Source organism: Manacus candei, unplaced genomic scaffold (assembly GCF_025592945.1).
Source record: "Manacus candei isolate 608988 ecotype Guabito, Panama unplaced genomic scaffold, ASM2559294v1 h1tg000010l, whole genome shotgun sequence".
In the NCBI taxonomy this organism is placed as follows: domain Eukaryota; kingdom Metazoa; phylum Chordata; class Aves; order Passeriformes; family Pipridae; genus Manacus; species Manacus candei.
This window is the reverse complement of record NW_026138058.1, coordinates 2,393,591-2,418,154: the sequence shown is the minus strand read 5'-3', so window position 1 is coordinate 2,418,154 and position 24,564 is coordinate 2,393,591. Positions and strand designations below refer to the sequence as shown.

The 24,564-nt window shown below is 37.2% G+C and overlaps 1 protein-coding gene and 1 long non-coding RNA gene across 3 annotated transcripts in view; one reads left to right on the top strand and one right to left on the bottom strand.

The window, feature by feature from the left end:
* Nucleotides 1-24,564, bottom strand: part of LOC127466531 (uncharacterized) — a 550,827-nt gene that overhangs the window by 167,830 nt on the left and 358,433 nt on the right. The gene's annotated exons all lie outside the window — the stretch shown is intronic.
* LOC127466500 (contactin-associated protein-like 4) overlaps nt 1-24,564 on the top strand; it is a 203,774-nt gene that overhangs the window by 172,509 nt on the left and 6,701 nt on the right. The window contains exons 16-23 of one of the 2 annotated variants that reach the window (XM_051777321.1): nt 3,487-3,657; nt 8,781-8,999; nt 11,155-11,394; nt 12,759-12,983; nt 15,654-15,787; nt 16,838-16,925; nt 21,506-21,724; nt 22,091-22,162. In XM_051777321.1, coding sequence (XP_051633281.1) covers nt 3,487-3,657; nt 8,781-8,999; nt 11,155-11,394; nt 12,759-12,983; nt 15,654-15,787; nt 16,838-16,925; nt 21,506-21,724; nt 22,091-22,162 — 1,368 coding nt within the window. The remainder of the gene's footprint in view (nt 1-3,486; nt 3,658-8,780; nt 9,000-11,154; nt 11,395-12,758; nt 12,984-15,653; nt 15,788-16,837; nt 16,926-21,505; nt 21,725-22,090; nt 22,163-24,564) is intronic. The other variant, XM_051777322.1, reaches the window with a different exon arrangement.

Below are 24,564 nucleotides of genomic sequence, written 5' to 3'. Positions count from 1 at the left end.
GAAATTAAGAAATTCAACTGCAAAATGACAGCTCAAGGATGTAAATGCAAGCAGATAATCCATTCAACATGAGTTCTCAGTGTGGCATTTAAATGAAAAAAAAACAACTAATGTGAGCTTTGGATATAACAACAACTAACTGCATCAACCAGTCATAAGTGATATTGTAGTTAAAGCAACAGAGTAAGTTTCTAAGTTTAGAAAAAAAAATCAGTTTCATCTCTCTGCAGTAGCCTGAGAAATCAGGGCATGTCTGACTCTTAATAGCATAAGTATTCACTTCTTCCTCTTATTTAGCTTTCCATTATTATTTGTTATTAGTTTATATTTGTCCTAACCTCAGTCTAATCAACAATATTTTGATCCTCTTTGCAGCTTCCTGAATAATCAAGTCTATGATTAGAGCTTTGCAACATATAAAGAAAATGTAAGGTTAAAGAAGTTGAGATACATGTTTCTAGTGAAAGCCTCTAAATCTCTTTACTGAGCTTGGGCAAAATCTGAGATGATATGTTCAACTTAAATGGAGTTTTGTAGAGGAAGAAATTTCAAATAACGTCGTTGAAAGCAGGAGATAAAATCAGAAAATTATCCAGTGGTTGGGATTTGAAGCTAGGCCAATGGACAGAGTGTATGTGAATACATATATATACACTAATTGACAGTTAGGGCATTTATGAATTTTCTGTAAATAACAGTTTTTAATTTAATCAAAATTAAATTTTTATTTAGTGGCATATCAGAGGTTGAACTTAATTGCAGTTTTCCCTTCTGGTCTTTTAATCTGTGGATCTTACAATAGGCTGCAGTGGAGCTGGAAGTATTTATACAGATGGGGCAGTTAACTCCACAAACTCTCAGAGGTAAACAGTTGCCAGCTGGTCAGACTTCCTGAAGTTAGGAGGAAAGCTTTAGAAGAAGCAATTTTTGCACACTTCTCCATAATTTTGGCCTCCTCTCTGCTGTGCTGGATAAAGGGAAATTTTTGCATTTAGCAAAACTGAAAACAAATAGATGTAACTTAATGATGACCTTCCTGCTTGGTTTTGAGTGGGAATAAAGCAAAACACTCCCTCACTTTTCCACACACACAACACAACAGTGCCAAATGCAAACAAAAAACCAGACAAAACCCCCCTATTATAATTCAAATAATGAATGATCACATCATAATTTAAAGGTTAGTTTAAGAGGCCAGATGGGGAGGAACAGAACAAAGTCAAACATGCAAAATCCTAATATCTACTGGTTGCTTAACTAGGATTAGATAATCCAGTGGTGTAGATAGGATAAACTAGTAGGATCTGCAATCTGCAACGGACACCTTTTCTACAGTAATAAGCTTCCTTATTCCTGCCACTGTGCACATATCTGATCACAGTGACATTCCAGTGAGATTCAAAGGTCCTGAAGGTGCACCAGAGGCTAGAAACCGGCTCTTAGAGGAAAGAGCACACTCTGCTGGAAGCTTTCTGAGTACCTTTCAAGTGTTTCACCAAATCCCCCTAAGGAGGAGAATATGGGAAAGATGCAAGGCATGTTAAATGTCACCTCCGCAAAGCCTACAGCTGCTTTGAGAACACCACTGGTATCTCCAGATTAACAGCAATGTGCCTTAGCTGTGTCAGTACCTAAGAGATGGGTAGTATTTTGTGTGTCATGTCCCTTAGAGATTATCTCTATTTGGGGGAGATGAAAAGGTAGTGGAAAAAAAAGCTATGTACAAAAAATATCGCTCAGGCCGTAAGATCTTTATTTTCTCTCCTCAACACTCACCATCCCTGCTGGAATTTTGAGAGACACTGGTATTGTAACATGAAAATATCTAATTTATCTGTCTTCTTATTTGCCCCTTTTTTCACTTTACAGTTTCAAGCCGGTAAGATGAGGTGATATATGCTAAAAAAAGAAATAATTTTTTTCAATATAGATATGCTTATATATCATTTATAACAAACAGGATCTTCTTTTTTTACTCATAGGGAGACTGCAGTCTTACTGCTTGGATAAAATGCTAAATATTATTGATTTCCTAACCACATGGTATTTGGCAGTTCCAGAAAACTAAATAGGAGACTGAACCAGGTACCATAAAGAGAAGAAATTCTTTTCTCAACTTGATTTATGACAGCATAAGTTACTTTTTAATGTATTTTTCCTAGATCTATATTTAACCTGCTTTATAGATAAAATATCTTAACATTCAAAATTATGTATTTCTCAGAGCTTAGAAAAAGAACATCTGTATAAGACAGGACAGAAAATTAAGTGAGGAAAAATAAAACTTCCTATTCCTGCCCTCCCCCAAAGACTCCATTCAGATTTACAAAGATCATTCAAATGCTTCATTTGACTTAGAAAGTAATATAGCTTAATAAAGAAATACAAATACACCTGTAAGAATTCAGCAATTATAACCTTAAGTAAAGATTATGTACTTGTTAGAGGAGGGTGTTTTTAGAGATTTTACATAAACTTTTTAATAATAACAGAATCTAGCAAATTATGATTGAATGCTAGCATACAGATAAATCAAACCAGGCAAATATCTGTTCTTGATATTACAAACTTTTTTTGATTAAAACTGACTTAATCTTATAAGTAAGAATGTGTATGAATGTCTAAATTGCAGGCAACTAAAGAAAAAGATACCTTTGTAATTATTTTAATTCCTTCTACAGTAATTACTAGGATATGTGTCCTACATTTTTTGTGGTATCTGAAGTAAAACTTCACTGGGCTACAGTGATAACATCACTCTTTTCTCATTATGTGAGAAAATATATAGGAAAAATCTCATTGTTTTAGTGTATACTGGCTAATCATAGAATTGTCAAGCAAAAGACCTTTGAGATCATAAAGCCCAACTGTGATGTTCACCATTAAGCCGTGTCCTCAAATGCCATATCCACACATTTTTTGAACACTTCCATGCATGGTGAGTCCACCACTTTCCTGGGAAATCTGTTCCTAGGCTTTACAACTCTTCCAGTGAAAAAAATTCCGTCATATCTAAAGCTGAGGCCATTTCCTCTCATCCTGTCACTTGTTGCCTGGGAGGAGAGACTGGAAACTGCCTCACTACAAACCACTTTCAGGTAGTTGAAGGGAGTGATAAGGTCCCTCCCGAGCCTCCTTTTCTCCAACAACCCAAAACGACCCCAGCTCCTCAGCTGCTACTACTGTAATGTAGGTTAGTACTTCATTCAGAGCTGTTGTATTTGCTCCATGAAAGGATACATCAGACCAGAACCAGAATTCCTAGCTGAGATGTGATTTCATTGGCTTTTGGCTGCCTGAACTTAGCATCTTTGTTCTAATTTTTCCAAGTACTCCTACTGTTTGATTTATAGGGTAACCAGGAAGCTTCTGTGAGTATCAGACTCATCTTAGACCTGGGCTCTTTCCTCTGTTCGTTGGTTATAAAATTTATCCTAGCAATGTTAGATAACACTGTATCTATCAATCTTTCATTTTGACAACCAGGAACATTTTGGAATTCAGCTTCCTTCAACACGGAGGCATCCTACCTGCATTTCCCCACCTTCCACGGAGAGCTCAGTGCAGATGTCTCATTTTTCTTTAAAACTACTGCTTCCTCAGGAGTGTTTTTAGAGAACCTGGGAATTCAAGACTTCATAAGGATAGAGTTATACTGTAAGTAACACGACTGTTGGTGGTTGCTGTTGTTATTATTACTATTATTATTGCTTTCAGTTTGATTAAATTAGAATTAACTTAAAGGGAGAGTATTTTAAAACTGTTCTCTGGCTTTATTACTTCTACTACTACTACTGGATCTTTATCATTATCCAAAAAACTCCAGCACTGACACTATAATTCAAAGATATTTTCTATCTCAGAGGTTTCTTAGTCTAAGAGTACAGCAGTCAGCCCCTGAATGCTCTGACTGTTCCTACCTCCCACGTTCACTGCATCCCTACCGCCAGATTCTCTCCCTCCAAATTTTCAAGCCAGGTTTTATTATATGCAGCTGCTGGAAGATTCACTCAGTCACAATATGCCACCTTCTGTGGCACAGTATCCTAATCTAGTGGCACTTTCTGATTATTTTCTTTTTTTCAATGTCATTTCATTTTATTTGTACATTCCCAAATCCTTATACTTCCACATACAAGTAAATTTTTGTTGCGTGAGAAAAAGAAATATCCCACTAAATCCACTAAGATGACCCGTGTGCAATGAAACCTTTATCTTAGTTGACTCAATATTTTGGTTTTATTTAAAAGGGAGAATATTTAAAAGATTGAAACGTTGTTTCACAAAGCTTTGGATTAATTTTAAATGTGCCATTAGCTGAAAAGTCTTGTACTTGCAGGGTGACTCTGAGAGTTCTTTAGACAGTTCCTCAATTTTTTTTACATATCCATTTTGTTATCAGATTCAAGTGTTTTCCAGAGAAGAGTACAAATAAATATGTAAGTTATATTGCAAAATATTACGATAGAAACTTTAATGATTTTTTCATTAAGAAGTAAAATGTCCTGCTTGCTTGTTTTTTTATCCATGTTAATGTCTTATGTTAATGAAACAAACAGGAAAACACTTTCTGTCTTCTGTTGGTAGTATAACTGTAGAATATTGTGTAATGTTTAATCAATTTATTTTACATTATCTCAAATGATAGTGTTATATTTGAAAACTACCCTGTTTTCAACATTGTTTTGTCACGTTTACCAAGAGTATGAACTGCCTTCTGTTAAAGTTCTGTGAATGGTTTAAAGGAGATCAGCATTATAATCTCAGCATCATGCAATACAGAAAATTGGGCTGGGTCAGCACTTCAGTGCAGACTCCCTGAAGCAATGATGATATTCTTGTCTGACAAATGACTTTCCATCTTCAAAATAAACAGTTAAATCATGGAAGCATTAAAGGAATGCTTCTGAAAACTAAATTTATTCAGACATTTGGCAAAAGACTATAAGTCTTTCTTCAGAATAATAATGTAATAATATGGACAAGCTCATGTCACTTGTCCCATCCATTCGTAAGCATCCAAACTACTGTATAATTATGGGTTTTATATGACTTGTGACTAGTGAGGCATGACAGAAAGCAAAAGGCTGAACTGATCTATATTTTCAGCATTTATAAAGCAAAGTTATCTCATTGTATAGCATGTAGAGATACTCCTTCACTTCCATAAACACTGTAATTTGTTGAGTAGACATGTCATAGGTAACTCACAGGTAGGATTGTTTGTATTGGAGCCAGAATCATCTGTTTTTACTGAGGGAAATATCGATCAGAAATGAGCAATATACATTTCCATCACAAATCCCTTTATCAAAAAAAAAAAAAGAAAAAACCACATTGAACATTTCATATTGTATGGGGTCATTTAGATTTCATCATCATATACTCCTTTATAATAGATGTGAGTGAAAATCACGAACCTACACTTGATGTTGCTTTAATAAATTAATGTCTTTCATTTGTGTAACAATAAATAACAATAATGTAAATGTCAGGTATCACTGCTTAAGATGATGATGTGAGAAAATATTTAAAACTCATTATGTCATTAACATTTGACATTCAGCAGTTAGGAACACCTTTCTTAACCTTTTATTGATCTCAAACTTTATATCTAATTCTTTTATTTATGAAGTAATGACCTCTAGACCTTGAAACCTAACTTTGCAAACAAAAAAGGGTCAGATCAAGAATCTCAATAGGAATTGTGAAGCTTAGTGATGTTCATTTGGTTTTATGAAGTCAAAAACACCTCAGTGTGTCGTGTACATATTCTAGAACACTGTTGTAAGAATGGAGGTTGCATCCTAACTGTGTTTTAAAAGAGAGAGTAAGGGAATTGTCTCAAAGAAGATACTTGATCTCTTTTTTTTTTTCTTTTCACTGAATTATAAAAAGCTATTTTTTCCTGATTTCCTGTAATCTTCTGCAGAAAAAGTGGTTGAAAACAAAAAGGCCAACTCAGTTCTGAATAGTATGCTCTACTAAATACTTGTATGACCAGAGGTTATGTGCTCTGGACAAAGGTCTGAGTGTTTTGTACTGAATGTTTATCGAGAGTTTATTTCCAATGAGTTAAACAGAAATTTAATGAGAGTTGGGAACACTGGTGTATTGATTTGGTTGGGCTTCTGCAGTTGCTTTGGGAATAGTTCAGAAGAGTCCAATATGCAGCTGCTGATGGCCTTTGTCTACCCAAATTAGTAACCTTTTCCCTGGGATGTGTGGAATTCAGTTGTTTCCTTTACAGAAAGTGCTTGGATTTTGCATTCTGTTGCATTATTGCTTTGTAACCACTTTCTGCTTCTGCACAGGATGCTCACACCCAATGCTCTGAATGGTTTCTCTGTGACTGTTCTCCCTGTGAGTTGTTTCAGCCACAATTCCCCACTGACCACTCCCCATGATTGCCATCGACCACCTCTTCCGCTCCACTTTGCCAATCTGTAGCTGTGCTCTGCCTATGTTTGAATGCATCAGGGTCACAAGAGTCCCTGCAATGCTTGGGTAATTTTTGAGTAACACCAGGGGGTAGGTAGGGCCCAGAAAGTATTTTTGTTGTCAGACTAGAACTCCTGGATGCGTCCTCTTCCGCTGCCCAAGAAACAACCAAAGTACTCTTTGCCCACGTCCTTTGTTGCAAGATGACCAATTCTAGAACCCAGTCAACATCCTTCCACATCCTGTGGCCTACTTTCCACAAGTGGTTTCATCACAGCTCTTATAAATCCAAAATTCCTTTCAAATTTGCAGTGTAGTTGCTTTTAGCAAGAAACACCTAAAATGTTATAGAAGGTTAGGTGATTATATTTTTCACTTTTTCTGAAGTATTCTGGTTAGTCTTCAGATACTACAGTGTATGACCATATGGTCATCCTTGTTATTTGTGCCTTCCTCTGTGGAACTTCTGCTATTAGTTCCCTTTTTTTTCAAGATTATATTAATTTTTTTTAGTGGTACTAACATAATTCGTGATTTCAGTGGTTATTTCAAAAAATCTTTATTGTGTGTTTTCTTACCTTTAAAATCTAAACAGTAACATTATTTATCAGATTCTGATATGCTATTTAATAGGCACATTCGGTGAGTTCAAAGCAGAATTTGTGTTTTCAGGCTTCACTCCAACAGTGTCCAGAGGATTACAAAGACCTCCCTGCAGAAGGTAACATTCAGCAGAAATTCTCTTTAGCCAGTCACATGGAGTTTCTGTTGCTTTTGTTCTCCTACTGTGTGGTTGGTTTGTTGTTGTTTTTTTTTTCTTTTATCCCTCAGTAAAGGGAGACTGAGCTCTCAATTTTGTTTGAATAAAACAAATTTATCCTAAAATTCATTTTACCAAGGAACTGGTTTTAGACATCACTTATTTCATATTATTGGTTTAAACTGTCGATTTTTAAGCAGAAAAGGTCATTTATTACAAATGTCTTTCTGTTTAAAAATTGCACATTATGCTTTATTTTATTTGATAAATGAAATGGTTTATGTATTTACCATTTTACTTTTCTCTCTCAGGTTCAACTGTTATAGAAAAATACTTTATAACAACAAGATTCAGGGCTTAAGGGATTGCAAACATGTGGCATTACTCAGTCTAAAGGTTGGCCAAAGTGGATCTAAATGTTATGAAATGTCTAATCTACATTTAAAAACTGAAAAGAAAAAAATATTTTATTGAATGTTTTATTCTAATTCAGTAAATTCCTCCTTAAAATGTTGTTTGAAGCTGATCTATTTCCCTTGACTACTTCTATTTGTTTTGCTTTTCTATCAGAATTCAATGTTGTAAATGGGAACCTGTTTTTTTGGATTCATGGAATCTTCTCAGACCTATAATCCTGTAATGAAATCCTTAATAATTCAAAATTATGCCAATCCCTTGTTTACAGATTATTTGTTTTTATACACAATTGTCCTTGGACATGTGAAAGAAAAAGTTTCAGAGAGAAATATTCTCAATTTTCAGATCTTCAGTTTCTGGCATATTCCTCGTCTTGTTATTTTGACCTGCAAAGATTCAGTTGTTATTTTCTAAGCAAACTATAAAACTGTGTAACATGAAAGTTACTTAGAGAAAGATTAAATTTAAATCACTGTATGCATAGTCCTATAAATGACATTAAAATTTGGCCTCTGATATTTGCAGAGACTGTGTGAATAAATAACAAAGGCAAATAGACAGTAGAAGACACTTGGATGGATTACAGTGGTGATAATTTAAATATAATTAACAATGGCAATCAGTTAACAATCTAATATTATGTTACCCTATATTAACAGTTGCACTTTATGAAAGCTTTTTGGGAAGTAATTGGCCATTGACTGGAGTGATTATTTTAGTCAAATAATTTGACAAATTCAAGTGAAGTGACATACATCCATCTCTTGTACACATAGAACTGACAATATAAAAACTGTTGCAAGTTGTCTGTGTTGTTTTATTCAGATAGTGTTCATGTGAATGATTGGAATACACAAGAGATACATTTCATCCAGACTGAAAAAATAGCAAAGCTAGCACATCTCACTGCTTCTTGACTGCTCTTCTCTCTTGGGGCCACAAACAGATTACTTTCCATGCTGTGGATAAGTCGTTGCTCTCACTGTCAGTGAATGTGAAGAGTGAACTGCAGTCCTCCAAAGTAAACTTTTCCTCAGAAACAGTCTTAGCCCATGAAATAGTAGGCTAGACCTTAAAGTAGCTTGCTCTGCTACTTAGTGATTTTCTGACCCAATTAACTATGAAATAATCCAAAAGTCCATTATTGCTGTGCCCTTTCCAGCTCCATCTGAAGTGATTTTTTCATTTGACGTTGGGAACGGACCCATCGAAGTCACGGTGCAGTCACCCACTGCCCTAAACGACAACCAGTGGCATTATGTGAAGGCTGAAAGGAACGTCAAAGAGGCCTCCTTACAGATAGATCAGCTCCCTCAGAGATCCCACAGTGCTCCTCCTGATGGACACATCCGCCTGCAGCTCAACAGCCAGCTTTTTGTAGGTAGGCACTCCACTTGAATATTTCCTAGCTATCATCATAAAAATAATGGGGATGGGGCAGGGGAAGAAAAACAAATGGCAACCAGGTCTTTTTGAAAAAAAATTGTATGATGACATATGGTTTTAAGTTGTGCCAGAGGAGGTTTAGGTTGGATATTAGAAAGAATTTCTTTCCAGAGAGGGTACTCAGCCATTGGAATGGGCTGCCCAGGGAAGTGGTGGATTCTCCATCCCTGGATGTGGCATCAGTGCCATGGGCTGGGAACCACAGCGGGGTTGGATCAAGGGTTGGACCTGATGATCTCAGAGGTCCCTTCCAACCCAGCTGATTCTGTGATTCTATGAGAGCATTTGTGAAAAATCAATGGAAGTGTTGTGCTATTTTGAGGTTACAATTTGACTGCCTTAGCCAATAGTTACTGATGGATGGGATTTCAAATGGAGTTTGCTTCCTTTGAGGTTTTTTTGAAGGACAATCCAAGGGCCCAGGTTTGCACCATTTTTTGATGTCTCCAGGGGTGATATACCAGTAAGAAAACATATTGTCACATTGCCTAGAATGGGCATACAAAAAGCAGGGGGGATGGGAGCAGGGATTTGCAGTATTTTCATGGTGCCAGTCTCCACACATATTCTCAGCTTAACCTCCTGTTCCTTATTTTCCTCTAGACCAGCACAGCCCAAAAGCTACTCTTCAGATCTGTGATGCAAGTTTTATTGTTTCCTTCTCTATACTGTTAAGTAGGAAGTGAAACATTATGTCTTAAAAATCAATTGAGGAATAATACCATACATTTGTTAGAAGGACAGTTTTTGCTACCATTGTTGTTTTAAAAAACTAGCATTTTCCACTTTGGCATCTAAATCAGGATTTCAACATCACAGCTGGAAAAGCATTTGTCTTTTTTAACCAGGGCTTCCACAAACACAGCTCTCTCACTGTAGGATGGTAATCTGCTGAAGGAAGATGTGCTGTTTCTATAATTTCAAGGAAATTCTGTTGTCTCTCTTCATCCATAACTTCTCACATTGATATATGACATTGAGGGATTTAGATAAAATGCAGGAAAAGAAGAAATGGAGTAAAAAAGAATTAATTAATATTTTTATAGTTATTACAAAAAGCTATGTAGAGGTATTTCTCATATACATGATAGTGTTCTTACTCTAATATTGCCTTATTATGAATTTATAATTTTCTGATGTATATGTATGGTGTACATTATAGGAGCATGTAAAGTTGGTTCTACTTTTTATTAAGATCTGCTGTGAGAAAATCATACTAAATTAACATAAGTTTTATTTGCTATGTGTTGGGGAGGAATGCACTGAAGGTGAATAGTGTTGTTAAACTGTAGCTACAAAAACTGTGAATCCTTAGGAAAAATTAAATGGTGAGGAAAGTCTTGTGTGCTCTGATCAGAATTCTGACCTGTGCCTCAAAAGGCATCAAGGGTAGAAGATGGTGCTATCAAGTCTGAACACTTTCTCTAAATATTTTGATGATGTGTTGGTCTCTAATCCTTCTAAACCTGCTCCCAAACAATCTAATATTATGTTATCCTGTATTAACAGTTCCACTTTCTGAAAGCTTTTTGGGAAGTAATTGACCATTGACTTGAGTGATTATTTTAGTCAAATAATTTGACAAATTCAAGTGAAGTGACATACATCCATCTCTTGTACACATAGAGCTGACAATGTAAAAACTGTTGCAAGTTGTCTGTGTTGTTTTATTCAGATAGTGTTCATGTGAATGATTGGAATACACAATTCTCCTCTGTCCTGTCCTGTCCTGTCCTGTCCTGTCTTCTTCTCTCCTCTCCTTTCCTCTCCACTCCCTTTAAAAATAAAGCCTGAAAGAAAAAAAAAAAACACATACTTTCTGGACCATACTCCTTTGTGAATTTATAGAAGTGTGTATCATTGCTTGCTATCTTACTGTAAAATATTCTTATTTCTCATTAAATCTTCAAGGGCTCACAGTAATTACTTGAAAAAAAAAACAGATCAGATATGCTTTTAAAGCTACTTAGAAATATTTTCACATGCATAGGCTTGTATCTTGAAAATGCTGTTCAGAGGCTGTAAAACATAAAAAAGTTTTTACACATCAATTTTTAAAGTTTTAAAAGCTCTTATGAATTTATTTTCAGGGGGAACAGCCTCCAGGCAGAAAGGATTTTTGGGATGCATTCGTTCATTACAGTTGAATGGAATGGCCCTCGATCTGGAAGAGAGAGCAAAGATAACACCAGGAGTTGAACCAGGCTGTCCTGGACACTGTAGCAGCTATGGTAACCTGTGTCATAATGGTGGAAAATGCAGAGAGAAATACAGTGGATTCTCCTGTGACTGCACTTTCTCTGCCTATGCTGGTCCATTCTGTAAGAAAGGCAAGTGTGTCTTTTAGCTTTATCAATTATTGAAAACAGGACCGTGCAGTTCAGATCAAGATCTTTACAACCCTATAAAGATACGTTTAAATGCTTGAAAAATACTCAATTTATATAATGTAGATAAATATTCAGTTAAATTTGTTGAATATCTGTAACTTGTGTTAAACACTGTTCTTCCAGAGTTAACTTCAACATACACTATTTAAGCAGGAAACCTGAGAGGATCAGCATTTTCATGCAACTCCTTTGATTCTTTGATAGTATAGCAAATCTAGGAACTATATTGTAAAACATTTGTATTTATGTCTTTCAAATATTAATCTCAAAACTAAGAGTGAATTTGGAAAACAAGCCAAGTAGCAGAAGAACCTAAATCTACTTTTTGCTATAATTTCAAGGAAAGTCTGTTGTCTCTCTTCACCCACAACTTCTTAGATTGATATATGACATTGAGGGATTTAGATAAAATGCAAGAAAAGAAGAAATGGAGTAAAAAAGAATTAATTATTTTTTTTTAGTTATTACGAAAAGCTATGTAGAGATATTTGTCATATACATGATATAAATATATATATATATATATATAAAAAGTGAGATCTTTGCAAACAAGACTGAGCCCATGTTTCCAGCCATCTTAAAGTAGTTACTTGGTGAAGGTATCATACTACTAGATGATCACAATTTAACAGGTTTGAATTTAAAAATGGAAGTTCACCTAAAATTTCTGGTGTTTGCATATAATTCAGTTTTGCTAAATTTTACTTGCTTCCTCCATGTATTAAATGCATTCTGCAAAATACTAAGCAGCTTATATGCCACAACAACATGTTCCCCTAAATTAGTGAGAGGAACATATACCCTGACATCACTGCAACCACAAAATGAGGGAGTCATGTGACATCCATAAGAAGATCATAACCTAGTTTGTATTTTCCTTTTTTAGTTTTTCCCACCTAACCAGTTTCTTTTCCCACATCCATGTTTCTGATGTGGCCAGGTGTAATCTACATGTTAGGATTCAAATTGCTGCACCTTTTTCTCTGTAGGAGCAGTACACATATAAGCCATAATATATGGGGCGTCAGGACTAGGATGAACACTAGACAAAAAAAATAGACAAAAATATTGCTCTTCATGAAACAGATATTTAAGACACATGTAAATGAATTTTGATCTAGCTGAGGTTGTTTCTTATGTTTCTCTGTAGTTCTAAATGCTCCATCCATTTATATTTCTTTTTCATTTTTGTTGCTATAGTCAAGAAAGCATTTTATTTCATTCTGCAGCAGAAAGAAAAAAAAAGGAAGTACTTTAGTATTACTGTGCATGAAATTTAAATATTTAATCACATTTTGTTTCAGAGATCTCTGCCTATTTTGGGACTGGTGCTTCTGTGACGTACAACTTTCAGGAATACTACACGTTGGCTAAAAATTCCAGTTCTCATGCTTCTTCTTTCTATGCTGACATGACACTGAACAGGGAAAAAATTACATTTGCCTTTCGAACAACAAGGACCCCAAGCTTGCTGCTTTATGTCAGCTCCTTCTACAAGGAATACCTCTCAGTCATTCTCACCAGAAACGGTGAGTGTTCGGCTGTCAGGAGACACTAATGAATATCCACAAAAAGGGCTGGAAGGAGGGCCTGGGAAACCCCAGGCCTGTCAGCCTGAGCTCAGTGCCTGGCAAGGTTCTGGAGCAGATCATCCTCAGTGCAATCACACAGCACCTGCAGGACGGACAAGGGATCAGACCCAGCCAGCACGGGGTTAGGAGGGGCAGGTCCTGTCTGACCAACCTGATCTCCTTTTATGACCAGGTGACCCACCTGGTGGATGAGGGGAAGGCTGTGGGTGTGTCTGTCTGGACTTCAGCAAAGCCTTTGGCACCGTCTCCCACAGCATTCTCCTGGAAAAGCTGCAGCCAGGCTTGGACAGGAACACTCTGTGCTGGGTTAGGAACTGGCTGGAGGGCCGGGCCCAGAGAGTGGTGGGGATGGAGCTTCATCCAGTTGGGATCCGGTCACCAGTGGTGTCCCCAGGGATCAGTGTTGGGCCCAGTCCTGTTTAATATCTTTATTGATGATTTAGATGAGGGGATTGAGTCCATCAGCAGCAAATTTGCAGATGACACCAAGCTGGGGGGAGTGTGGATCAGCTGGAAGGCAGGAGGGCTCTGCAGAGGGACCTGGCCAGGCTGGATCCATGGGCTGATTCCAAGGGGATGAGGTTCAACCAGGCCAAGGGCCGGGTCCTGCCCTTTGGCCACAACAACCCCCGGCAGCCCCACGGGCTGGGCCAGAGTGGCTGGAGAGCAGCCAGGCAGGAAGGGAGCTGGGAGTGGGGATGGACAGGGAGCTGAACAGGAGCCAGAGTGTGCCCAGGGGGACAAGAGGGCCAATGGATCCTGGCCTGGATCAGGAACAGGGTGGCCAACAGGTCCAGGGAAGTGATTCTTGCCCTGGACTCAGCACTGGTGAGGCCACCCCTGGAGTGCTGTGTCCAGTTCTGGGCCCTCAGCTCAGGAAGGACATGGAGGGGCTGGAGCAGGTCCAGAGGAGAGCAACGAGGCTGGGGAAGGGACTGGAGCACAAGTGCTGTGAGGAGAGGCTGAGGGAGCTGGGGGGGCTCAGCCTGGAGAAGAGGAGGCTCAGGGGAGACCTCCTCACTCTCTGCAACTCCCTGACAGGAGGGGGGAGCCAGGGGGGGTTGGTCTCTTTTCCCAGGCAACTCTCAGCAAGACAAGAGGGCTGGGTCTGCAGCTGTGCCAGGGGAGGTTTAGGTTGGATATTGAAAGAATTTCTTTGCAGAGAGGGTGCTCAGCCATTGGAATGGGCTGCCCAGGGAAGTGGTGGATTCTCCATCCCTGGAGGTTTTTAAGCTGAGACTGGATGTGGCATCAGTGCCATGGGCTGGGAACCACATTGGTAGCAGACCAAGGGTTGAACTTGATGATCTCGGAGGTTCCTTCCAACCCAACTGATTCTATGATTCTATGATTCTATGATAACTGTCAGCTCACATTCACCCTGATTTCCAGACCTGAAACAAAAACTCTTTATTATCCTGTTGCTGCTTTAGATGGAATTTTTATCTTTTCTCTTGCATCGAGCGATTCTTTCCATGTGAAAACATTCCTCCTACTGTAATTTCAACTTTTGCTGCAGTTCTTTGATTGTATTGTCAAAAGTACTTATTTCTGGAAATCCTTTAGAATTTTTTGGGGGGTTTTAAAGTTTTGAAATGAAAGTCAAAATTTTATTTGAACTGTGTGCAACTGATGAGCCTTAATAGTTACCATCCTAAAAATAAATAAGGAAATAAACTAATTTTTGAAAGTGCATTATCCATTTCCCAAATTAATCAGAGGTCATTTCATTCAGTTGATTTCATAAACTACTTAAATATCTAGGAATATGCACGTATATACACAGCTGTGAAAATACACATAGCACAACTGATTATTCCATTTAAGCTGAACATTAAATGTTAGTTGAATCTTTCCATTCTTTCTTCTAAATCTAGATAATTTTTTTTTTTAATTAAAAACCCCCTCACAGACTGAATTACGTCTTCGGGTTTATAAAAGACCTCTTTGCAATCACAGTGGTTCTATGCTCAGAGAAGGTTCTGTGCTACACCAGATACATATTTGGATGTAGAATAACTGTAGTATCACCCCCATCACACGAGATGGAACATGTTTTGCTCATGACTGGCCTGGGTCTGACACGGACCTTGATTTCCAGAGTAGTCCATCTGCAGCTGGGAGGGAACTTCTGACAAGGAACCTACATTGCCTCTGTGTTCTGCTGTGTGATTATATGTGTGTACAGACAGTATTCTGGGAGTTACCAACAAGGAATAGAAAGTGAGTTAGAAGTTATTACACTGCATTCTACTTAATTACTCTGGTCAGAGTTTTTCAGATCTGGACATTATTCAAGAATAGCACTTCTGAAGTACTGAGTTGTATTTGATGTCACAATTATTAGAGCTGACAGACTGAGTCTTTCTCAGCTGAATTTTAAGAGTTCCTGTAAAATTCCTGCCCAAATTTTAACCCATTAATCAGATTTGAAACAGTTTATTACCATCTTTGTCACTATATCCTACTTCCAACGTTGCTGTTGCTCGCTCTGTTGCCTTGAATTTCTCACTGATATCCATTTCTCATGGAACAAATCACGCAATGATCTAAATTTCCTGTTGTGACTGTGCTTTACTACACCTTTTGCTCCATTTATCTCTGCAGGAAGTTTACAGATTCGGTACAAGTTAGACAGCCATCAAGATCCTGATGTCTTCAGCACCAGTTTCAAAAGCATGGCTGATGGACAGCTGCAACACGTGAAGATTAACAGAGAGGAGGAAATGCTCTTTGTAGAGGTAACTCAGTTAGGGAAAAAAATAAAACAAAAAACAAGGTGCATCATCATAAAGCAAATGATCCAAAGCAAAACGAAATAAATGGTTGCAACAAGGCAATTATCTCCAAATAAAGTGTTTTAATATCTCAATTAAGCAAAGCAAAGGTTAACAGTCTTGTGATGCACAGTAAAAATTTACGTTATCCAATCTCTTTGATGTTAATTTTGTCTATTTCAGAAGGGTAACATTGCCTCATAACTTTATATGAAAATGTAATTAATTGCTTGATGATTAAACTTTCAAAATTTGTTAAATGTATGTGATTGCTATTGTTTGTTTTGGATCTCGCATTTTGCTTTTTTTATTCAACTTATGCACTAAACTACAGTACAACTATATTGTCACCCAGGTAACTCTTTTGTGAAATTTTCTCTTGTCTCTTTTACATCATCAAAGTAATGTGGCTATGAAGGAGAATTTTTTTTTTATTTTTTATGATGAAAGACAAATATTTATTTTTCTAATTATACATATTAACATGCAAAACAGTCTTTTTTTTAATAGAAATTTTAGAAACCTGAATGTTTTAGTATTTACAATTACAATTTATGATTACTAAATTACGATTTTGTATTTTGAGGCTAGATCTTGGTTTACTTAATTATGAATTGCTACTTGGCTTGAAGTAGTTCTAGAGGTACTGTGGGATGCAGAGCTTTTACAGTATAATATTTAATCTTTATGAACTAAATATTGAGTATCTTTTTAAATGGAAAGAGACTTTATTTTTAAAGGTTTTCTATGGTTATTTACCTTATAGATGAAAAAGAAGGAATCAGCCAAATCAATAAGATAAATAAAGGCTTATTAAGTGGGATGCTTAAGAAGTATCACATTTATAATCAGTGATCTGAGGAAACTAAAAATCTATTCCTTGATGAGCTATAACTAACAAATGCCTCCCTCAGATCCTCTTATTTTTAACCTTGATCTTACCTACTTTTTTGAAAATCTTGACTATTATCTCTTCCGTTATTCTAGTTTGTTCATCACTCTATTGTTCTACAGGTTAACCAGAAGGAAAGAATGAAGTTTATTCTGTCTTCAGGCACAGAATTCAATGCAATCAAATCTCTCACTCTTGGCAAGATTTTAGGTAAGTGGAACACTACAGGGTTTTCTAAGATGTGGATCAAAATGTCAACACAGGGCATAAAAAATAACTCTAATCTCATTGAAAGACATTCGTTGTCATGGATTTATTTAGAGACAGAGTAACAATCAATGTAGAAACCCCAGTTGTGTTGAAATACAGATATAATCATGGGTAAGTGCTTCCTGAAAAGACCATCAAGTACAAGATGATTGCACACTTCTCTCTCTCTCTCGTTTTGCAATCAAGCATTATGAAGAAAAAATAAATCACATTGAAATCATACACAAAGAAGGTAGAAAGCTGTTAATCACATACCACACTTCAAAAACTTCCTGAGATTAGATTTTGATGCACCCAGTTAAGACTATGGTAAGTCAAATCTTTGTTGGACGCTCTTTTTATAACCAAGTTAAGCTATGATAAAATGTTTTGTCTAGTGATGATTCTTCAAAATATGCCTGTTTCTCTGCAATAATGATTAAAATGGAAATTACCAATCTACAATTACCATTTTGCCAATGTTATTTAAAGAAAACAGAAATAACCTGGACTGTATTTCTCAAGATCTCAAGATCTAATCCATCTCTTGCTGGAAAACCCAGAACTGGACATAGTGCTTCAGGTGGGGTCTCACAAGAGTAGAGTAGAGGGGTGTGAGACGCTGAAATGGTTTATGGCTTAAACATCACTGAAAGACTTTTGTCCACTGTAGCAAAGTGTGCAAAAGAAGCAACTGCACGGCAAAGCCCACGTCTCCCTGAATATGCCAAATAATTTGGACTGTGACAGCAACCGGTGATAAGGTGGTACTGTAGTCCAGTTATCCCAGGAGAAGAACGCATCCACAGGTGTGAACGACTGGAATGCTGATGGCTCAGATAATCAAGGTGAAAGCTTCTGATGTGCAAAGAAACCACCCAGGTGCTGAGGGCATGCACACCCACCACCTCAGGCTGCAAGCTGGGTAAGAGAAGGAAAGAGGCAAATCTTATTTCTTTGTCCTTACACAAAGGATTTGGCTAGGCTGTGATAACTCCCCTCTGGGGAAGCATCAGGACAATTCACGCATTGCCTGAAGATATTAATCTCTGCTGATAATGGCCATAATGGACACTGTATGCAGCTGTAAGGTCTCAGAAGTCATGAAATATGCCCTGATCCAGTATTACATCATCCACTGTAAAACTCCCCTCCCCAAGGGAGGAACTGGGGGTGTTTCCACCTAACCCAGGCCCAATAAAAGACAGCAGGGACTTCACTCAACACACCTGGACTTCTTCCTTCACCACCCTGGAGTTTGCGCACAAGGGACTTCTCTTAACAATGTGGATTTCTTCCTCCTCCACATGGGCTCCTTCCCTCAGCACCCTGGACTTCACTCACCACTCAGACTTCTTCCCTCACCACCCTGGGCTCCCCTTGACGGATCCAGACTGCAATCATCACTTGGACAAGACTGGGACTCTGATCACCAAGAAGAGGATCAATGGAACACCGTTGGAATCCACAGAGTGGTGATGAATCTGTCTCTCTGTCGCACTCTCCCTTTCTCTTTCTTTTCCTGTTTCTTTCTGCTTCTCTCTACCTCACATTTACTCTTAAATAAAATCCATATTAGTGACTTTGGCACGTGGTCTGATTTGCACCTTAATTCAGACAGAAGCATCTCTTGAATACTTTTAAGAACTAAATCATGACAAGGAGGGAGAGTCATCTCCCTCAATCTGCTCACCAGGCATCTTTTTGTGCAACCCAGGTAAGATTTGATTTCTGAACTGCAAACGTTGCTGGCTCATATCTTATTTTTCATCCACCAGTGTCATCAAGTGTTTGTCCTCAGGGGTGCTCTCATTCTACTCACCCCCCAGTCTGTATTGATTTTGAGGATTGCCAAGACCCAGGTGCAGAACCCAGCACTTGGCCTGGTTGAATTTCATGGATGTTCACATGATCCCAATCCTCAAACCTGTCAAGGCCCTTTTGGATGGCATTCCATCTCTCAAGTGTGTCAACTTCACTACTCAGTTTAGTGTCATCCACAGACTTTTCTTAGGATACACTCAACCCTACTGTTGGTGTAGCTTAGTAAGGGTATTGAATAGTAACAATACCAGTGTGGACCCCAAAGGAACACCACCTGTTACCAATCTCCATTTAGACACTGAGCTGTTGGGTGCAACTGTTTGGATAAGACACTCCAATTACTTCTTTATCCATCAATGGTTTTCAATTCTGAAAAATAGAAATAAATGTTTTTGAAATGTAGGTTTTATTTATAGAACTTACAGTCCAGAAAGGAACTGGTATGTAGACGTGTATAAAGAATGGAAAAATAATGATCATTTAAACATAACTCTAAAACAGTACCGGGTGAAATTTAAAGTACTAGAAGAAAATGTTTCCTAATCCCAGATATTGATGATAAAAATGAATCAGGTATTTAATTTTTTTTTTCTCAATGACTTTTGAATGACTTTGGGAATCTGGAAAGGTCCCAGCTGACAGGAGCATGTCTAATGTTATCCTGATTGTCAAGAGGGGCAAGAAGATTGACCCTGGAAACTACAGACCTGTCAGTCTCACTTCAGTGCCTGATAAAATTATGGAGAAGATTATTCTAGAAGGTATTGAAAAACACCTGAAGGACAAAGCAGTCATCAGTCACAGCCAGCATGGCTTCATGAGGCAAAAGTCCTGCTTGTCGGGCTTAATTTCCTTTAATGACAAGATAACCCACCCAGTTGATCAAGGGAAGCCAGTTGATGTAATCTCCTTGGATTTCAGTGAAGTTTTTGACAATGTCTGTCACAGGATTCTTCGGATAAAATCGACTGGTCACTAGTGGGGTTCCACACATTAGGCCCAGTGCTCTTCAACAGCTTCATAAATGATTGGATGCAGGGCTTAAAGGAGTACTAAGTTTGCTGATGATACTGGATTGGGAAGAACAAACAAAATGCTATAAAGATACTTAAGGATGCATAACTACAGTTTACTATAATACACAGTCTCCAATAAACAACTTGTGTTTTATGTGTGTCATTTTCAGTCAATTTTTTCACTTTAGCACTAAAGTGGAGAATGGTTGTCTTCCCTTTTATCATCAAGATTGCTTGATCTAATAAAAAGTTTTACTTTATCACAGCAGTATTTTCTAATTAAGGAATCAAGTGAACCGAAAGGATTTAAAATATCTAATTTCCTTTCATGTTATACGCATACAATATTTAATAAATTATTCATGTAGGAAACTAAAAAATAATACAAACCACTCTAATCCTGAAGTTTTCAATCCTACTTATAGTTAGAGACATATATTTTTATTGCAAGGGGTTTGGGAGGATGTTTGTTTGCCACCTCAATGTTAATCTTTTTCTTAAAACATCCATCCCTAGCAGATCCCTCAGTGCATAGAGGCAATCACCACAAACAGATGTAAAGAGAAAAGAGGCAGTTAAACAGCCAACTTTTTATGTGCACCATCGGTGTAGGTGAGCAGACTTTTGGCTAACATCCATCTATGTAATGATATATCATCGTTGCAATAAGCAGAGAGCAGATGAGGAAAATGCTGCTGTGTTATTTTGCAAAGTTCTACAAAAGCACATTAACCACTTTTTCAACATTAACCTGCATTTTACTGAGGATTGCACTGTATGTTGGTACTTAAAATTGTTATGGGAGCCATTGTAAAGATCACAACTTCATTTGTGGGTTCTAGGGTAGGCTGGAGGTGGAAATGAATGGGATGAAATTCCCATTTTATTTTCAAAACCTTGAAAATTGACTTCCCTTGTGAGTCCACTTTGAATACCCAGTGCTTCCAGATTCTTTGTTTAAATTAGAACTACCAGAGTGAATAAATGGCTTGTTTTCCACATCAAAAGTAATACATTAGTGAGCATTGCCTGGTGAATAAATAGAGTTCTGACATGCTGTGTACATGCATTCAGAAAGGCAACTCTAGAGATAAGGTGAGGAGTTATAGGTTTTTTTCCTCTCCCTTTTTGGGAAAAATAATGATATCATATTTTAAAATGTATAGTGAATTGGAACCTATTCATTTTTTAAAATTTCACAGAAAATATCTTGATTAGTTTCCAGAATCTGAGATCTTCAAAGAGTTTTTGTTTTGATAGACTTTATCATGATGGCATGGAGTAGATACATGAATCTGTGGAAGGAATATGTTCCTTATGAGAAGGAATCTAATAAAATGTATTTTTAAAGGATGCATGCTGTATCCTTACAGTTTTGCAGAATGAAAAAGCGCTGCATTTTAATTTAAATATTTTAGTTACATTGGAAACCTTTTGCTTTGGAACTTGCCTTGTAATTTAAAAATATATCCCTTAGCAAATTAGCAACTATCATCTGTTAAAAAAAAAAAAGCGGGGTTGAATGTATCTCACTGTCTTTTCATAAAGACAGGCAAGAAAGGGATTCAGTGAATCTACATGTGTTGCTGCAACTCAGATATGCTCAGAGGAACACAGGTTAATTATTAATTTATTCTTCTGTCGCTTTATTTTGTACATTCGTGCTGTGATTAATTGTGTTCTGTTCCTTTTGGTTAACAGAGAGCGGCGACGTAGACGAGGAGACGATGAAGGCAAACTCTCAGGGGTTTATTGGATGTCTCTCTTCGGTGCAGTTCAATCACATTGCTCCTTTGAAGGCTGCACTGCACCACAGCAGCTCAGCCCCTGTCATTGTAAAGGGACATTTCACTGAATCCAACTGTGGGACTTTAGCTGGAGCTGACTCAACATCAAGTGAAACAACCCATTCATTTGCAGGTAGCTGTGGTTATCACTTCCTCTGATCTCTGAAGCAAAATCTAAATAAGAACACTCATGACCTGAATCACAACTGACTTGTTATTTTTCCATGTGGGTTAATTTCTCAGGAGTAGCTTGAAAATAATTCTCTTTCATATGTACTTGCTTCCTTTTCTCTAGCCCTTATCTATTCATCTGAGTGTTTACATTTCTCTTTTTATCTCTGCAAAGTGTCACCTACATCACTGTTCTTTGCATGCTTACTGACCCACACTACTGCCTCTGTAGCATATTGTAAATGAGCTTGTAACCATGTGAGAATTTCTTGAGGACCCTTCTCTATCTGTCTGTCATTTTCTTTCTTTTTTTTTTCTTCTGCTGCAGATCACTCTGGACCAATAGATGAAGGAAAGCCCTTAGCTAATGCAATCAGAACTGACTCTGCAATTATTGGAGGTAATAGGGACTATAAAAACTCTGCAGGAACCTTGATTTTTTTTCTAACTATGAGTCTTTCAATGCTGAAGTCAGTTTAGCTTTATGCTCATAAAGAAACCAGTAGAAAGCCTTCATTTTATAGCAACTGGTGGACACACAAAAGTCAAGCACTGTTGTAAAAGGCAATTGATAGCTCTCATATTTTCTTATTACATAAATTCATGCCATCACTGTTTCCATATATTGGAACAGTCTGCTGAAAAATAAGACAGTAAGAACAGTTTTCCAATCTGCATAATACTGGTGTCTGTATTATGCACTTAAAAATGTGCTTGGATTTGTCATGACAAATTGCATATATTTAGGACAGAGCTATCTTTTCTTCTTGACTTTGCCAAAAAATTACCTTTTGTTACACGGTCAAGTTCAAAATCTTCTTTAATAGGTCTGAACAATAAAGAGTTTTTCTTCAGAAAATGAGGTTTAACACTGTTTGAATCAATCCTTTGACAGTCTGAGGAAGTTTCATCCTGGTTTCCCATTTGGAAAGCAATGTACTCGTGGACAGATTATCACTTCCACTGATTTACAGCTTAAAAACAAAATGCATGTTAAAATAATAATACTAATAAAAAAAATAACTGTTGATTTGGAGTATCATTTCTCCTCCATTTTCTTCCTGTTTCTTTTGGCCACTTCGATCAACTCAAAGAGAATTACAAATGATCACCCACGAACTTTTTCCAAAACATTTTTTTTTTTTAAACAGAGGAATAAAGACAGAACCATGTAGAGTTCAGTTACTCCTAAAGTGACTATAGGGACAAAGGGACAGTTTGGGATTGAGAAACCTCTGGAGAATTTAAACTCCTGTCACCACTATTCAGGAAGTAAATGTCTACGTGATTTCAGTATTTTTCTTTCAAGGAATAGTATTGTCTCCTGTGACAATCATCCCCTGTGAGAATTTCTGGTAGTATTTCTTCTGTTGGAAAGAGGTGAGGAAAAAAAAAACAAACCAACCTGGTTTTTATCATTAAGATGATGTTTTCACAGGGTAATTCACTGTTTCAATTTGCATTAGTTATCCTGACACAAAGAGGGCAGTGGGATGAAAAGGTCATCCCCTCCATCTTTTAAATTCTGAAAAGGTTTACTTCCTAAGAGTTTTTAAAGCCTTAGCAGACAAATGAAATAGTGGATTTAGCTGAATAAGACTGTCAAGGCTTCTCAATGAGGTTAAAAGTGTTTATCTCTGTGGAAGATGAAGTTAAGACAGACCTGTGTGTCTGTCATTTAAATAATAATACCTGCTATGGTTAGGGCATGCCCAAAGCATACTGCATGATCAGTGACCTTTAACACAGTCATACCAAAGATACTAAAATAAGAGATAATAAAGCCTAGAAACTTCCTTACTTGTAAAGTGATACTTATGTCCATATAATTTTATATACACAAACTGAGACTTTTACCACAGAATTCAGTGAGATCAGAATTTAATAATATTGTTTCTGAGCTCTTTATATGTCTAATTTTGTCAAAACTTGCTTTACTGAAAAGATTAGTATTATTTTACATAAATATCTCTCTATAAAAGTCACTGCGTACTAGATGACTTAGTATTGGTGGGGATCTTTAAATGTACTAACAACAAAGTAATTTTTTGCCTTCAATTTACAGTAGTTACAATATTTTTAAGATAATAGCAACCTTACCATTTTGTTAAACACATTTGGGAATATACATTCACAATTTTTCTACTGCTTAACCATGTTTGTTTAAAGTCAAAACAAAGCAAGCTCTACAACATTCAGTAAAAGCCTAAAGTACCCTTAAATGAGTGTAACTGAGAATGGTACCAGTTCAGCTACTTCACACAAAGCAAGTCTATAGAAAAGCTCTTACAGAGAGCATCTACTGTGATTGTGAAATTAAAGGACTGTTCTATATAATCTAAAAAAGAGCAAGATTAACTCATACTGTAAAGTCCATTTCAGAGAAGCAGATACCATACAAAAAATTTTACATTCCTACAGTGATGGATGGATGCTCCCATTAAAGAACAAGCAAAATGACATGTGCTGAATTTTGGATGGTCTGTTTCTGTTTACAGTGCTAAGAGACTTTGTATTTTTATTTTTCTTGCAGTAGTGGCCAAGTTTTGCAGCATATTCATCTAGTACAGCTGCTCCACTGCATTGCAGCCACTTTCCAGGCTGCTTAATGCTTTTTCTCTCCCAACAGCCTAGTCTTGCTTTCTACCTCTTTGGCAAACATGATCTGTCTCCCTTATGTTTCATTTCCCCTCAAATTCCTCTCCTGCCCACCCTCTGACTCGTGAACCTAAGGGTATGAGCCCATCATGACAGCATGGAAGAGGGGAGATGGGCTGGAAATCTGTAAGGTCATGCTTATCT